General features: G+C 57.9%; 1 protein-coding gene across 1 annotated transcript in view; it reads left to right on the top strand.

Moving 5' to 3' along the window:
* The window catches only part of CDH26 (cadherin 26), a 31,861-nt gene that overhangs the window by 8,454 nt on the left and 7,411 nt on the right, over positions 1-15,996 (top strand). The window contains exons 4-13 of the mRNA XM_054573534.1: positions 579-635; positions 1,584-1,688; positions 3,283-3,444; positions 8,165-8,312; positions 9,875-10,041; positions 10,234-10,362; positions 11,857-12,042; positions 13,049-13,314; positions 14,054-14,196; positions 15,308-15,547. Of these exons, the coding sequence (XP_054429509.1) occupies positions 579-635; positions 1,584-1,688; positions 3,283-3,444; positions 8,165-8,312; positions 9,875-10,041; positions 10,234-10,362; positions 11,857-12,042; positions 13,049-13,314; positions 14,054-14,196; positions 15,308-15,547 (1,603 nt within the window). The remainder of the gene's footprint in view (positions 1-578; positions 636-1,583; positions 1,689-3,282; positions 3,445-8,164; positions 8,313-9,874; positions 10,042-10,233; positions 10,363-11,856; positions 12,043-13,048; positions 13,315-14,053; positions 14,197-15,307; positions 15,548-15,996) is intronic.

The following is a 15,996-nucleotide window of genomic DNA, read 5'->3' as shown; positions in this document are numbered from 1 at the left end:
TTGGGACTCTCTGTCCTTCCTGGACTTATATAACTATTTCCTTCACCAAAGTAGAGAAGTTTTCTTTTATTATTTTTTCAAATAGGTTTCCAATTTCTTGCTCTTTCTTTTCTCCTTCTGGCGCCCCTATGATGGGAACATTGACATGCTTGAAGTAATCGCCAGGGCGGGGTTACTGTAAGAGAAAGTCCAAAAATAAGGAAAAAAGAAAAGAAAAATGGGAAAAAAGCCCACTGGATCCCCGCCACCCATTAAGATTTGGTGCCATCCCACATGTGCACCCAGAAGTGCCTCTGTGTGCGTGTCCTCAGCAGACAGTGTGACCTCCCACTTGGCTAACTGCGCGGCCAGAAACGCCCTCACCCCGGGTCGCCCTGGACCAGGAGTCTTTGGCGAGCTCTCCTGCATTCACACCCGGAAGCGGTCATTGGGGATCGAGATGTTAGAACAAGAAACTGTATTTATTAACATAAACACACACAGACGCTCTCCCCACCCCCCAATTCTACAGGTTTTCTGTTTCTAGCTGATGTTGATACGTTTATTCCCTACTAATTAATGTCATTTTTATCTTTAAGGTCAACCTCATCGACAGCTTCCAACAAGTAAGCGATGTCCTGGTGAAGCAAACAAAGGTGGGGTTGGCGGTCGGCTTCTCTAGAGACCCCCCCGTGGGGCCCCCGCGGCCCAGAGCCGGGCCTGCGGCAGCGCTGGGCTGGCGGCGGGCGTCAGGGTGCGGGCGGGCGCTGCGGGCGGGCGGCAGGCGGGCCGGTGGCCGATGCGGGCCGGCCCTCATCGCTCTGCGGCCGTCGGGGAGCAGCCGGAGGCTCTGTGGCCGGGCCGTTTCCCCTTTGGGCCGGGGAAACAGAGGCGGCTGGGAGTTTCTGCGGGAGCGTGGCCTCCGAGCGCCGTCACGTGCCCTCCCGCGCGCAGGCCGCCCGCGGCCCTTTCTTTCCTCTTGTTCTTGGGATCGACTCACTGTGTAGTTAAGTCGTTTTTGTTTTTTTTTTAAGTACATTTTTCTGGATAAACCTGAATGTGGCAATAAACCAGGTTCACGTAATAAATAGATGGTAACTGTAGAATATATACACAAGACAAACAAAGCCACGTTGTGGAATTCTATCTGTGTTCCTGACAAACCTCCGACCCCACGGCTGGAGTCAGTCTCTCTCCTCTGTCACAAGGGAGACCAGCAGGCAGAGGCGTTAGAAACCTATCTGCACCGACTAGGGGACTATCTTCCCCCTCAGTGATTTCAGAAGGAGAGGGGGCGCGTTCTCATTCACTCGCCAACTACCTGCACGCCGGCTATGGGACACGTGTGAGCGCAGAATAGGCAGCCACCCCTGGTGTCCTGTCTCCAGAGCCCCTGACGCGGTCTCAGGAATCACGCTGAACCGCTGCGGGGGCGTGTGCCCCGCCGTCTGGAGAGGGCCGGGCGGTGGCCCCGGGAACAGGCACAGAGCAGCTCTGAGCGCGGGAGGCAGCCGTGGGAATGGCAGACAGGACGCTGGTCCCCGGCCGGCCCGGGGCCTGCTGGCCTCGCCACCCTTCTAGAACCATGTCACGGTCACTTCCAGGGAGAGAGCCACCGACCTCTACGGCGATTCAAGAGAAGATGGGTTGTCACCACCTTGGAGCTGGAGGAGGAGGACCCAGGACCCTTCCCTAAACTTGTCGGCGAGGTGAGGCCCGGTCACCTGTTCTCGAGAGGCAGGAGGGCGAGGCCCCGGAAGGCCTGCCCTGCGCTGGGAGGGGCGGCGGGCTGGGCGCGGGCGCCCACCTCTGCTGGGTGGGCAGCCCCTCCTTGGGCGTGTCCCCGAGAAAAGCAGGACCGGTTCATTCCAGCCTCAGGCTGACTTATCGGGCCCACACGGAGTCTTTACAAAAAAGCATTATTTAAAAATAAGGAGAGTGTGGTTACCTGAAGCTGGGTATGGGACCAAGGGGAGGTTAAACTAAGAAGTAAAGCAATGGGTGACGGGCACCGGCGGGGGTGGGGCGTCGTGGGGGCCGGCTTAGTGTTGGATGGGACGGTTCCACTTTTGCGAGATGACAGAGCCCTGGAGGTGACGGGGTGACGGCTGCGTGGCCACCTGCGTGGACTCACTGCCCCTGAGCCATGCCCCTAAAATTGGCTAAGATGGTACATTCTGTGTGGCGTCGTCTTGGCACGATAAAAAAAGAAAGAAAGAAAAATAGGGAGACTGTATGGAAAGTTCTGCCCTTCAGAGGCTTTTTAGAAATCGGAAGATCTGACCACCCGAGCCCATTCCCACGTGGCGGCGGCGAGGTGCGCCTGAGGCCCCCAGAGCGCCCGGCCGTGTCCCCGCCCTGCGGTGGGGGGCCAGCCGAGGCGCCGAAGGGGACACGGGTGACTGTGGGAATGCCAGAACCCACACGCTCGGCCCGGCGGTTCTTCCACCACCTCCCCAGCCTTGACGCGCCTTTGAGCGCCAGCCCGAGGGCCTACGTGCCCTGCAGCTCTGACGCCCTGTGAGCCCTAGAAAACAATGAGGAGAAACCCCTGCGTTTGCATTGTTTATAAAATAGTATTTGCCTGCTATTCAGAAAACGTCTCCGGGAAGCTTTCCAGCTCAGTGGCTGAAAGCGTGAACTCCCAAGAACGAGGGCGTTCGTCCCGCAGACGTGCCGTAGCCCAGCTGCGGGAGAGGCCCTCTCCGCTCCCCCAACACCGGGAGGTCGGCGGTGACGCGCCCATGCTGCGGGGCCGTGTCACGGGCAGAGCCGGGGCCGGGCGAGCGAGGCAGCCAGGGCGCGGGCTCCCGCTGAGCCCTTCCTACACGTCAGCTGTGTGGTGTCACTTGTCTTTCCCTGGCTGGACAACCGGTATCAACAAACACGCATGTTCTTCCGGATACGTCTCTCCGGACTTAGCATGTGAGTCTGGGCGGACAGGAGGGGACCGCTCTGCACGGGCTGTGGTGCGGGGCACCTCTCCCGTGGTCCCACCCGGCTCTGAGCGGGGCGTGGGAACCCCAGCCCTGTGCTGCGTGATGGGGCCGTCACGCAGGAGTCCTTCCACACGGACGCACACGGCTGCCGTTTCCAACGCCTCCCTCTCACGAGTCAGCTTGTTCCTTGTTCCTGCCTCTCAGCCGATCCTTTTAGGTCTTTGGGATAAGCCCTCGACGTGCGGTTGCTGGGTGTATGTAGTTCTTCACAAGAGCCTTTGCGCCTTAACCTGGCTGGGTGACGGGCACAGTGGCTTCGTCTCATTCTCTCTTTTTTTTTTTTGTTCACATTCTCTCTTTCCAGCTATTCAACAATGTGTCTGGCAACAGGTCTCTGATGTATTTAATCAGCGGGCCTGGTGTGGATGAATATCCAGAGATTGGCTTGTTCTCTATAGAAGACCACGAGAATGGGAAAATATACGTTCACCGCCCTGTTGACCGAGAGGCGACGCCATCCTTCATGGTATCTGAGTTTGCGGCTGTACAGAGCTTGTGGGGGTCAGGCGTTGGTGGGCCCGACCTGAGCTGAGTGCCAGGTCCTGGGAGGCTGACGTGTTGTATCATGCGAGTGGCGAGCTTAGACGTGTGCGCGGGACCCGGGGTGATTTTGTAACCTTCCTTCCGGGACGATTTCTGCCATCTACGTGAACTGCCACACACCTGCCTTCTGTGGACCGGTGCCTGCACGCATCAGGGTCTCTGACGGCTGTGGGGCTAGAGCTACAGGATGTTTGTGAAGTGGGCGCGTTTATCCTTCGGTGAGTGACAGCCGAAACCTGCGGAGAGAGGGCGACGCGGAACCCCCGGTGTTGACTAATACCCGATGAGTGAGGCGCCGCGCGCCTGACAGCGGCACCCGGGAGCGAACCCAGGCGCGAACCCAGGCGCGCCTGCGGCTTTCATCCCCCAGCGCCCCTGCGAGGTGGAAATTCCAGTTCTAAACCAGGAAGGGCAATCAGAAAGGAAAATGTCCTGGCCACAGGGAGGGGCTCCTGTTACCAGCAAACCTTTTAGAAGGTTCTGTGGAAGCCGGCTTTTGTTCTGTGCTGCCTTGTGCTGAAAACCGGGCTTAGCCCGCAGCCCGCCTGGCTGTGCGTTGCCTCCTTCAGCGTGGGAAGACGGTGACATCAGAGAGAAACGGTGCACGCGGGCCCCTCGGTGACCTGCAAACACTCACACACATAGTCAAATGTGCACCGCTTGCTCCCTCGCTGGCTCTGCATCTCTAACTTGCACACAGGCAGAAATTACCCCAAACTCCGAAAGGCAGGCAGAGGCGCCTCTCCTTCCTCCACAGGAGCCAGCGTGTCGGTTATGAGAAGGGACAGGGAGGGGCCCTCGGGGCCCTGGGGCAGCGCTTCCCAGTCTTCAGAAAGCAGGGGCCCCCGGGGTCTCGTTCAGGTGTGGACGCTGTGCAGGAGGTGGGGTCGGGGCCTGAGACCCTGCCGTCTCAGGCTCCAGGAGAGGCTTCTAGATGCTGAGTTCGGGGACCTGGAACGTGCCAGTCCCAACAGGCCTGTGCCAGGGGGCAATGACCCAGCAGTGCCTACAGTTTTTTCTTCTTGGGTTTTTGCTCTTTGTTCACCCTTCGCATCCGTGGTGATGCCTTACGGGTTGGCACGCACAGGGTTTCTGGAACGCGAAGTCCAGATGGAAAAGCCTGGCATGTCGCAGACAGGTCCCAGGGGCCAGTGAGGCCCAAGAGGCGGGGGGCACGGGAACAGGGTCCCCGTGCTCCCCCCCCGCCCAGGTCCTGAGGCCCCCCGCGCGGGCCGCTGGGTGGGTCAAGTCCCTGTTCCTTCCCCCAAAGCATCGGCCCCTCTTGTCCTTTCACGCGGGTTTCTGCCGCGACTTGTCTGTCAGGCCCCTTTTTTCACAGCCAGGTTCCCTGACGGAAGCTACGGGTGGGTGGGGACTCGGAGCCGCGCCCCACCCCCGGGCTCGCCGTCCCGCGGCTCCGGGCTTTCTCCCCAGTTCTTTGCATTGCATGCGATGCCTACCTCTGTGTTTGAGCATCTCCCCCCGGGGTGTAAGGTCTGAGAAGTTCCTGTCTCATTCACGGCCACAACCCCGGTGTCAAGAACAGGGCCCTGCACACAGTAGGTCCGCCCTTCATCATGCTGGATGAATGAACGCGCCCAGCAAAGCGTATATTCCGCCCTCCAGGGCTCCGGGGGCTGAACTGTGTGTTCCAAAGAGATGGCTTCAGGCCCCGACCCAGGAGAGATGCCCTCAGCAAATGTACGCAAACTAAGACGAGGCCGTGCTGGGCTGCGGGGGAGGGTCCAAATCCAGGGACCGGCCCCCTTGTAAGGGGGGGCGCCGGTCCAGACCCAGCCAAAGACACAGCGGGGGCGGGCAGTGGGGACTCGTGGAGAGCCGGGCACAGAGACAGGAGTGATGCATCTGCAGACCAGGGAAGACCAGAGAGGCTTCTTCTGGAACGAAGCTTCTTCAGTGTCTCTGAGCAGGACTCTACCTGACGGCAAGATAACCCCGGCCCCACGGCAGAGGACCCCCACCTGAGGGCTCCTTGGTGCGACATCCCCCTGCCCTCCCCTCTCCCTGTAACCCGGCCCCTCTGCTTGGCCGCTGACTCCTCCCCACAAGGAAACTCCCGTTCATCCCGCGCCCTGAGGCTCAGCAGCAAGACAGGTGACGCTGACTTTAAAAGTCTGTATGGTTGCTCACTTTTTTATTTTACAAGTAGGGACTTAAAAAAAAAAAGATTAAAAGATTTTGTTTTTTAGAGTCATTTTAGGTTTCCAGAAATACAGAGTGGGATGTACAGATTCGCTCGCCCTCTAGGGCCACCGCCCCTCCCAGCCCCCCGCGTCCCTGTCACCGCGTCGTGCCTCGCGGCGGTGCACGCGTTGCCGTCGGTGACGATTGGAGTTAACTAGCGCTCGCGGTTCCCAGCGGGGCTCACGCACAGTGTTGTACGTCCCGTGGGTTTGTGCAGCGCGGTGACGTGGATGCGCCCGCACAGCCTCACGCAGAGCAGCCGCGGCCCTGTGCACCAGCTCCTCGCTCCCTCCTGAGCCCCTGGCGGCCGCGGAGCCTAGCCTCCTCGCACTTCTGCCTTTTGCAGAATGTTGCATAGTTGGCGCCATACAGGAGGTAGCCTGTCCAGATTGGCTTCTTTCACTTGGGCACGTGCACTGACGTTTCCTCCATGCCTTTGTATTGCTGAATAAAACTCCGCATGGAATGCTGGGGGCGTACGCGGTTTGTTCTCTGTCGCCTGGGAAGGGCGTCTCGGTTGCTTCCAAGGATGGTTATAAATAAAGCTAAACAACGCTGTGCGGGGTTTTGCATGGACATAAGTTGAAAATTCCCTGTATACAATACCGAAGAGCACAGCTGATGGATTGTACGGTAAGAGTCTGTTTAGTTTTGTAAGGAACTGCCCAGCTGTCCTCCAAAGTGGCCGCACCGTCTGCTTCGCCCCCGGCAGTAAGCGAGAGCGGCTGTTGCTTTTCTTACTTTTCTTACTTTTTGTAAGATGCAAAAGGAACAAAGGTTTCTTACAAAATTTTAAACAATACAGGGGTCTATGAAAGTCATTAAAAGCCTTGCCCTCACCTCCAACTCTGCTCTCTGGTCCAATGTTACAAGAGGCCACCATGTCACATGTGTGCTCTGAGCATGGGTGACATGTATTGCCAACAAGCGTAGGCTTGAAATCTGTTACAGTTTAAGGGCAAACAAGGCACCACTGCAAGCATCGTGACCTGTGCCAGAGCAGTAGCGTCTGCGCAGACAGCCTCTCAGCGGCCCCTGCTGACAAGACGTGTGTTTGTGACACTGCACAGATTTATGTCACTCCCCGTGGAGCAGGGGCATTTGGGTCTGGCTCTGATGTGGCCCCAGAGTTACTCAGCTGCTTCTTCCCCGCGAACGGTTAATGACAGACAGTGACGCCTGCCCCCGACATCCCGTCTCTCCGAGCCGGTCACCGAGGCTGTGCCTCCTGCAGAAACGTCCCCACAGACGGAAACCGAGCGGGCCACGAGAAGACGCTTAAAAGAGTCTCAGAGCTGGACGTGGGACGCTTGCCCTTGCTGGTGCATTTTGGTGTCTCCTATTTTTCGTGTGCCTCTGCAGCTTCACGTGATCATCTGCGAAAAGCGGGCCCTCGCGCCAAAGACATGGTGCTGATGGAGCGCAAGCAGCTCTCAAGGGGACAGGGCGGCGGCCGGTCCCCCAGGGCCACCTCCGCCCTCTTCCATCGCGCGCGCGTGCCGAGCTCAGTGTGCCCTGCAGCGGGGGTGCCCTGGCAGGCGCTTACACCCCCCGGATGCTCAGCTCGCTGACGCCCGCAGCAGTTCCAGGGAAGGGCAGCCCCTTCTTCCTCTGCCGGCAGTCGTCCGCCGTGTGCGCGAAGGGCGGAAGACGGAACCGGGGCCTTGGTGCGATCAGGCCGCCTGTCCGAGCGCTGGTTCCCACACGGAGCCGCCCTTGAGTGCGTGTGATAACGCGCTTCCTGCGTCCCTCAGAGGCACGACTGGGCTGAAGGACGGCGACGAAAGCGGCCCGCTCGCCAGACCGCCCCCCTCCCTGTCCCCGTGCCTGTCCCTTCGTCAGCGCCAACTGCATGGCGGCTCTTTTCCTTGCTGCTCTTCCTTTCGTGACGATTCCTCAATCACACTCACTGCGGGGGCAGGAGGGTGGGTTTCGGAGGCTCGGAAACGCCCCAGCAAGCTGGCGAAGCAGAATCTGTCACAGCGCCACGTGACCAGGTGTAGTGAGCCTCCGGGTTCTGTCCTCGGGCCCAAGCCTCTGATGCAGAAAATAAAGGATCACACGCGTATTGGTGCCCTGAAGCATTTTGCATGCGCAGAATAGAACTCATTCACGTAGTTACTTCACACAACAACAGATAGGCCACAGAGGCTGAAGCTCCTGAGCAACATGCCCATGTTTACTCAGGTGGAGAAACTGAGACTTGAACCTCATAATGACGAGTGACATGTTTTCTCAAGTGAGTGCACTAGGTTTGCCCTGCAGACGTGTGCTGAGCACCCAGCACGCCAGCACCGTGGCCCATCCTGCGGACCGGGCCGCTGGCGCGTGCCCTCCGGAGCCCCGGTCCCGTGGAGGCGGCGGGCGCAGCGCCGGCCGCTAACCAGCGCGGCCCAGCCCGTGGCCTGCCGGCGCTGATGTGGCTCTCTGCTCCCTAGGTTTATTTCGATGTTGTGGACCGCCTGACCGGAAAGGTCATGGACAGCTCCTTGATCTTCAACATCAGGATCCGCGACGTGAATGATCATGGGCCCCAGTTCCCTGCCGAGGAGTTTAACATCAGCGTGAGGGAGAACCACACGCCAGGTGGGTGCGGCGGGCCGCAGGCTGCCCTTCCCCCCCGCCGCTGCCTGACGGCGCTCTGCCCCGGCCGCGGGGCACCTCGTCCCAGCTGGCTTCAGCACGACGTTCCCTGTCCGCACGCCAGAGGTCCCAGGCCCCGGGGTAGAGCGAAATGCTTGAGGTCTCACTCTGAGCTGGCAATGCGATGATGGGACCTGAGTCCGCCGGAAGGGCTGATGGGTAACCAGCAATCCAATCGATCGCCCAGTGCGGTGAGGGGAGAGGGCAGGGCCGGGGCGGAGTTCCCGGCTGGCTGCGACCTTCGTACCAGGGTGACAGGACAAGACGGCATCGAGCTTCTGAGCTACAGGTTCTGCGAGCGTTTAAAGCCAAACCACTCTTACTAAAATGCACTTCTGTCTTAATAACAAAAAGCGCTATTTCGTTTGCAAAATGGTCTTTAGAAAACTTGGAAAATTCTGAGAAGACCGCAACAGAATGCATCTTTAATGCTACCAATCAGCAGTAGTACCATTGCTGTTTTAGTTTCTGCTGTCAGTGTTTTTCTTTGCATTTTATCTGTGTGTATCCACACTGTATATATGTGTGTGTATTCCCAGGTTTTTGTATAATTTCAAATGCATATTTGTTTACATACATACATTGAAAAAATCACCATAGTATAAATACTTACAAATGTATGAGCATATTTATGAATTTCAGAAATGGGATCTTCTGTTTGTAATCTCACAGTATTTTACAGCATGGGAGAGTGAACTCTTTTATGGCTGCGCTTTAAGGTGCCGAATCCCCTACGGCTGGACATCGATGTTTGGTTGCCCCTTTTTATTTTCGTAAAACGTGCTTCAGGGAGCAGAGCTGGGCCACCCCTGCATCCCGCCCCAGCAGTGGTCGGTTAGCACAGGTTCAGAGACGCCGAGCTGCTCACTCGAACTGCGCCCATGGGGTAGGCGTCCGGTCTCCCCGCTTAGTGGCCGTGGTGGGCGTGGACGGGTCACCCGGAGCAGTCCAGCGCGTGGCCGTCTGCACAGGTTCCGGGACAGCTCCACACCTCCTTGCTGTCGCTTGTTCCTTCCATTGTTAGTGTGTTTGCCGTTTTTCTTCTTGGTTTTAACCTCCCTGTTCTATGTGTATGTCCTCTTTTTCTAATTCATTCTATGTTAAGAATGTCTGTGCCTGCCATGTATATTTCACAGACGTCCGCCTGGTTTATCATTTCCATTTAAATTCTGTCTGTAGTTTTCGTTTGTTTTGGTTTGGTTTGGTTTTCGCCACACATTTAAACATCTGTCTATCAGTTCTGCCCTTTAAGTCTTCTGCATTTGCGAGCGTGACCTTGTGACGTGCTCGAGGTCTCACTCGGAGCTGGCACTGCAGCGGCGTAGAACGCGCACCCTGGAAACGCCCCTCTTTATGTTGCCTGCTCTAGCCACGGTGTGATTTTGCATTTAAACATCTGAGCGACTCTCGGGGCGCCCCCAGCGCCGTTTGGCAAAGCAGCCCTCTCCTGCTTGTTTCATTGGCCGCCTCCGGTCAATAGTAACCTTTTAAACAATTCTTTCCAGGTCGACCTATTTTTCAGATGTTAGCAGTTGATTTGGATCAAGAAAATACTCCAAATTCTCAAGTCCTTTACTCCCTTGTTTCTCAAACGCCGGCACGGAAAGAAAGTGGCTTCAAGATTGACCAGAGAAGCGGAGAAATACGGCTCTCGGGATGCTTAGATTACGAGGTTATGTGGATTTTATTATTTCAAAACACTGAAATGTGTTCTCTACCTCTGCGCCCCGGACGCAGGACTTGTATTTGCAGTGAGAACCCTCTGTGGCCAGACTGGCTTTAGAAAGTGTTAAAATGGAATTTTTGTTCATGTTTCCCTCTCCCGGATGCGAAGGGCTTGACTTCCCTTCTTCTCCCCATACAGACGGCCCCTAGGTTCACACTGCTCGTCAGAGCGAGGGACTGCGGGGACCCGCCGCTGTCCTCCACGGCCACGGTCCATGTCAGCGTGCAGGAAGGCAACAACCACAGGCCCATGTTCTCCCAGGAGGAGGTACGGCACCCACTGGGCGACTGCCCATATCACCCCCTATCCTTCCAATTCTCCAAGATCACGGAAACTAGAATCGAGAGGTGACCCCAGGGGTAGAGGATCGTTTGAAAATAAATGAGCTCGCACTTCTCACCGTTTTGTGCCAGACACTGCACTTGGAGCCGCCGCGGCATCATTTCACTCTTAGCTGTTGGAACTACCCCTGACTTCCGCTCCCGAGCTGCGTCCCGGACACAGAGGCCTTTCGGGAGGTCACAGACGCCCCGCTCACTGTACCCCGCTCCACTTCCACCCTACCGACATTGGGGGCGGGGGCTTTGCGGGGGGGAGGAGGCTGCCCTGCGTCTTGTAGGATGTTTGGCAGCCGCCCCTGTGTGACAAACCAGAACTTCCTGCAGATATTGTCACATGCCCCCTGGGGGGACAGGGAAGGCAAGCAGGCAGGCTCTGGCCCGGCCTCCGCCTCCCGGTTTATCATCGGTGTCCCACATAGGATGTCACATGCTACAAGGCGCCCGACTGGGAGTGACACCTGGTGTCGCAGCCTGGAGCGGAGGTGTTGCACCCCCACCTGGCACCTCTAGTAGGCAGGGTGGCCCAGGGGGAAAACAAAACCCGCTCAGGATCTGTTTTCCTTTCTTTCCTTCATGTTTTACTCCGCTGTTGAATTTTCGAAAGGGAAGTATCCATTATATTTGTGTCCTTGTTCTGGCCCCGCCCCCCGCGTCCCCACCCGCAGCACGCGGCGAGCGCGCCCGCACTTTCAACCGTCCGCTCCCTGGGGGGCGGGCTGGTCTCTTGTTCATCGCACCTGAAACAAAACCCGATACAGAAATAAATGCAACAAATCGTTATCTTTAAAAAATATCATTGAAGAATTTTAAAAAACTCTACGAACTCAGGCCGAAATGTTTTCACTGAAAGCACCAAACAGCACAGAATAACTGAAAAATAATATTGATCAAGTGTGAGCCACCTTTCCAAATCCTCCTCTGGCTCGGAGAGAAGCTGTGCTCTCCAAAGCGGGGCTGGGAAATATAAACCCTGCGCTTTGGATGTGTTCGTATAGAGAAATTATCTCTTCACCAACAGCCCTGAAAAGCAATCTGTGGGAATGATCTGTTTGTTGGAGAACAGATTCAAGTAACCATGGGAGTTCTATTTCAGGGGAGAGCTGGGCTTTTTAGGCAGCATAAACTAGGATGTTATTATTTTTAAAATTCTTAGAAAACTGGGGCCCGGTGTTGGATTGGAGAGCCCTTTCAAAGTCGGTCCCCTGCAGGTGTGGAGTCACAGGGAGGGGACGGAGGCGTTTGTTACTGATGCCCGTTCTGCTGTGTCAGGCAGTTAAACGTCCCCTGAGGTCAACTTCAACAGCAAGAGAAACATCCAGGCTATTGTGTGAGGGCAGACTCTTCCTTCCCTGCTTTCTTTTCCGACTGCGTTTCTTTGCCTCCGCCGCCACCGCTCGGAAATGATGACCGTCTCTCCCAGTACAAGGTCCAGGTCCCTGAAGGCGAAGTCACCCAGGACGTGTTGCGTCTCCCGGTCCAAGACGGCGACTCGCCATTCACGTCGGCCTGGAGAGCAAAATTCAGCATATCCAGTGGCAACGAAGAGGGGCATTTTGACATTGTGACTGACCCTGAGACCAACGGAGGGATCATAAATGTGATCGAGGTAAAGCCACGCGGAACGCACTCCGGTCAGGTGCCTGAGGACGCTGAGGCGGGAGCTAAGCCCTGTGACCCGCCGTGTCCGGCCGGCCCCCAGCGCCCAGTGAGGGCAGGGCCGAGCTGTGGCCCCTTCGCCTGCCTGGCCTCTCCCACCAGGTTAATAGCAACATTAAATACTGCTTTTGATAAGGCTTTAAGTACTTCGACATTTAATAAAAATTATCTACGGCATTTTCTCCAACTCCAAGAATGCACTCATTTCTTCTCAGTCTAACAAAAATGAGAACATTTGCCCACGCGCCTGAGAGTGTCATGGGCCGCTGGCTGGCGCTCGACCTGCTGTGCCGAATGGACAGCTGGTCCTGCCGCGAAGTGTCACTATCTCTACTGACCAGGACACCGACACGCAGAGGGGCTGGGCCATTTTCATGAGGCTGCGCGGTGGAGTGGGGCTCGGACTGGCGGCCCGGCTCCCAGGCCTTCAGGCTTCACTGCTGTCAGCGAGAGCCTGCGGCGGCCGCCCAGGGTCAGGTTCAAAGGCAGGCCTGAGCCACTAGGCCTGGGGTGGCCATCCTCTCTGCCTGCCCACGCGGCAGGTTCCCTGTAAGACACCCTGTGACACCAGGTGCCTGCGGCTGAGCTGCCCAAACGTTCCTAGTCTTTCCATCCCTTTTAAATCGCTGACCTCCTTGCACCCTGGGGTGCGGCAAGCATTCATGTGTCACCTCCTCCAGGCCCCCTGATTCATTGGGCGGCACGGCTGTCACATGAATGTTGCATTAGGTGACGGGTTTTGTTGCATTTTTCATTACCCTCTGACGGATGGTGGCACTCTCCCGCCAGGATGGGGGGGAGGAGGTGAAGGAGCTGCAAGAAGGATTTGACAATGAGCTGACAACTGTCTCTTGATCATTATCAAAGACAAGGTCAATAGTAAGTGAAGCGCAAAGCCACAGGCCCTCTGGCCGGGAGCTGCAGCGCTAAGGAACTCCTCCCGGCGGCCCCCGCAGGCTCTGGATTATGAAACCCGCCCCACGTGGAGCCTCGTCATCGCGGTGGAAAATGAGGAGCCGCTCTTCTCCTGCGAGGGCGGGGAGCCTCGGAGGCCCCAGGCGGCGGCGAGCGCCACGGTGCGCGTGCAGGTGACAGACACCAACGACCCGCCGGCCTTTCACCCCCCGACCCTCCTGGTCAGCGAGGTTGACGGCGCCGGGCCCGGAACTCGGTTGGGAAGTTTCAACGCTACGGACCCAGACGGCCCCCACAGCCAGATTAGGTGAGTCGCGAGGAAGGAGAGAGGTTCTCGGCCCTGTGGCCACGCCAGGAAGCTGCTGACGCGGCGTGGCCACAGGGCCGAGAACGTTCCTGCTGGAAACCCGGCCCCTTCGATGTGGTGCGGAGGCTGCCTCTGTCCCAGTTACGAAAGTTCCAGAAGCCCCCGAGCGCCCCGGCCCAGGTTCGCCGTCTCTTCCCTCCACGGCGCGTGCTGGCCCCGGTCCTGGCTCGCGCCTCCCGCACTCGGACTTGGCGTTGTCTTTTCCTTGTCTTACTTAGATCCTTCCCTCAGTGTTTCTACCCCCCTTTACCAAAGGGAGTGAACTGGCAGCCCCCTTGTTTCTGGGCAACAGAAGAGGTTGTTGTTGGTTTTGTGGGGGTTTTTTTGAATTGTGGTAAAACATATACAACATAAGGTGTATCCCTCGAAGCATTTTTCAGTGTCCATTTCCGTGGCAGGAAGTACATTCACATCGCTGTGTGACCATCACCACCAGGACGAGTGTCCTCTTAAGGGGGACCAAGTCATGCTCAGCCCAGCAGGGACCGGACCCTGACTCCGCAGTGACTGTCGATGTGACATTTGAAGTGCGGTCTCGGGCCGCCGTCTCTGGGCCTTCCCCAAATTCAGGAGCGCGTCTTACGCCGTCGCTCGCAGAACTCCCCACGGGACCTGTGGTGGCCACCGTGTCCGCTGTGACTTTGCAATTTTAAAGACTGTGCATGGCTCCCTCTTCCAGGTATAAGCTGGTTCACGATCCTGCCGGCTGGGTCGCTGTGGATGAGCGCTCGGGGGCGGTGGTCGCGAGGAAGCAGATCGACCGAGAGTCCCCGTATGTGAACAACAGCTACTACGTCGTCGTGGTGCATGCTGTTGATGACGGTGAGTGTTTACCCAAGACGCGGAGAGGGTGTTTTCCGGAGGGAAATAGCAGTCAGCGCGCCAGCGGGAGACACACAGCCTTTGCATCGCTGTGGGCGCAGGCTCATTGTGCCTGGCGGTAGCTCCGTAAATGGCCCATCCGGGGCCAGGGCCAGGGACAGGCGGGGAGCACCCGCTCGGAGGAGACCGCTGCCCCGCGGAAGCGCAATCAAACCCAGCCTCCTCCTCATCTGCTCGCGACAACTCCTTAGCCCCTGGATAGAGGCAACGGTGTGTGATAAATATGCAGCGCGCTCTCTCGGGACTTGGAATGGCTCACAAGCTCAGGTGACCGTGACCGCAGGAGACAGATTGGTCACGGTCCCAGTGGGTGAGCATGATGAGCATGTTTCAACACTGTCCTCTGTGACCCCCCTGCCAAGGCCGAAGTTCCAAACCCCCCAGGACGTGAGGCTGAATACATAACAACTGTCAAATAGCTTCAAAAATTGTATTGAAGGAAATCTGCAAATCCAAACCCAGGGTCGCAGGGATGTGGAGCCGATTGTAAAAATCAATCAGTAGAGCGTTGGTTAGGAAGATAATACACCTGTGTTTCTAATCAGCCTAAGTGAGAGGAAGGAAAGAGGGGTCCATCTCCCAGGCATTTACAGAAATAACAGAGCGGGGCTCTGAGTCCCCGGTGCTCAGCGTCCGCCACGGTAGCACCTTGCAAACGCACGCCGCGCATCACAGCCAGGTCCCTGAGGTGGGCCCAGTCCGGAAACAGACGGTTCCACCCGCACACCACACGCTTTTCTGCCCGTTCCGCCCCCGGCGTAACACCCGGTGCCGTTGGCATTTCTGTGCATTTGGCAGTTCCACATCCCGCCTGGTTCTGAGGGCCATTTGAGGTGGCGCCTTGTTAACTGGTGCTAAGAGAGCCTCCGAATGTGGACAGAGCAGGCAAGCAGGCCAAGCACGCACAGCGAGCTCACGGCTTTGGAAGGGAAACGGTTTCCACAGCTCGGTGGGATGGTTCCCTTCCCGGGGGCTCCTCTTCCGGGGAGGGGCTTGTGGGCACAGGGTAGGCTCTTGAATCGATAAACAGTCCTTCCTGGAATCCCCCAAGGCCGCCCGCCGCAGACAGGGACGGGGACCCTGACGCTCTTCTTGTCCGACATCAACGACAACGCCCCAGCCCTGCACCCCAACTCTCAGTACCTGGAGGTCTGCGAGCCCTCGGGGACCGAGCCCCTCCTCATCGAGGCGGAGGACGGCGACCTGGAACCCTTCTCAGGCCCGTTCACCTTTGAGTTGGACGCGGCCTCGGGAAGTGCAGGCGGCGCGTGGAAACTGGGGCAAAGTCAGGGTGAGTGTTTGTGCCAGTCGGGGACAAAGGACAGAGACGGCCGAACCCTGACCCAGCCGTGGGCAAACGGAGGTGGTCGGCTTGCATGGCGGAGATGCAGCCGGAGCAGCCTGTGTCCCAGCAGAGCTGGGTCGACTTCAGGGACGCCCGAGGGCGCGGCCTGTCGCCCCACAGCGCGGCCTGGCTTGGGGCCCCTTCACTCTCAGGCAGGGTCTCCCCTCGGGGCTGAAGGGCAGCCCCCTGCCCTGCCGGTCCCGGGGGGCAGTGCGTCCACACCTGGGCCGGGCTGGGGTCTGGGCTTGGCCTGTCCTGACCCCCGTGGGCCGAGAGCTCAGGAACGTGCGCTTCCCCAAAGGAGACCCGGGCGCCGTTCGAAGCAGGAGCCACTGGCCCCCGCCAGCAACCTTGTCCCTTGTGCTTTCACTCATGGCTCTGGGGGCCGTAGCTTG

Source organism: Pteronotus mesoamericanus, unplaced genomic scaffold (assembly GCF_021234165.1).
Source record: "Pteronotus mesoamericanus isolate MK-2021 breed Mesoamerican mustached bat unplaced genomic scaffold, CSHL_Meso_final contig_25, whole genome shotgun sequence".
Classification (NCBI taxonomy): Eukaryota; Metazoa; Chordata; class Mammalia; order Chiroptera; family Mormoopidae; genus Pteronotus; species Pteronotus mesoamericanus.
The sequence above is the reverse complement of the archived record's forward strand: the minus strand, read 5'-3'. Positions and strand labels throughout refer to the sequence as shown.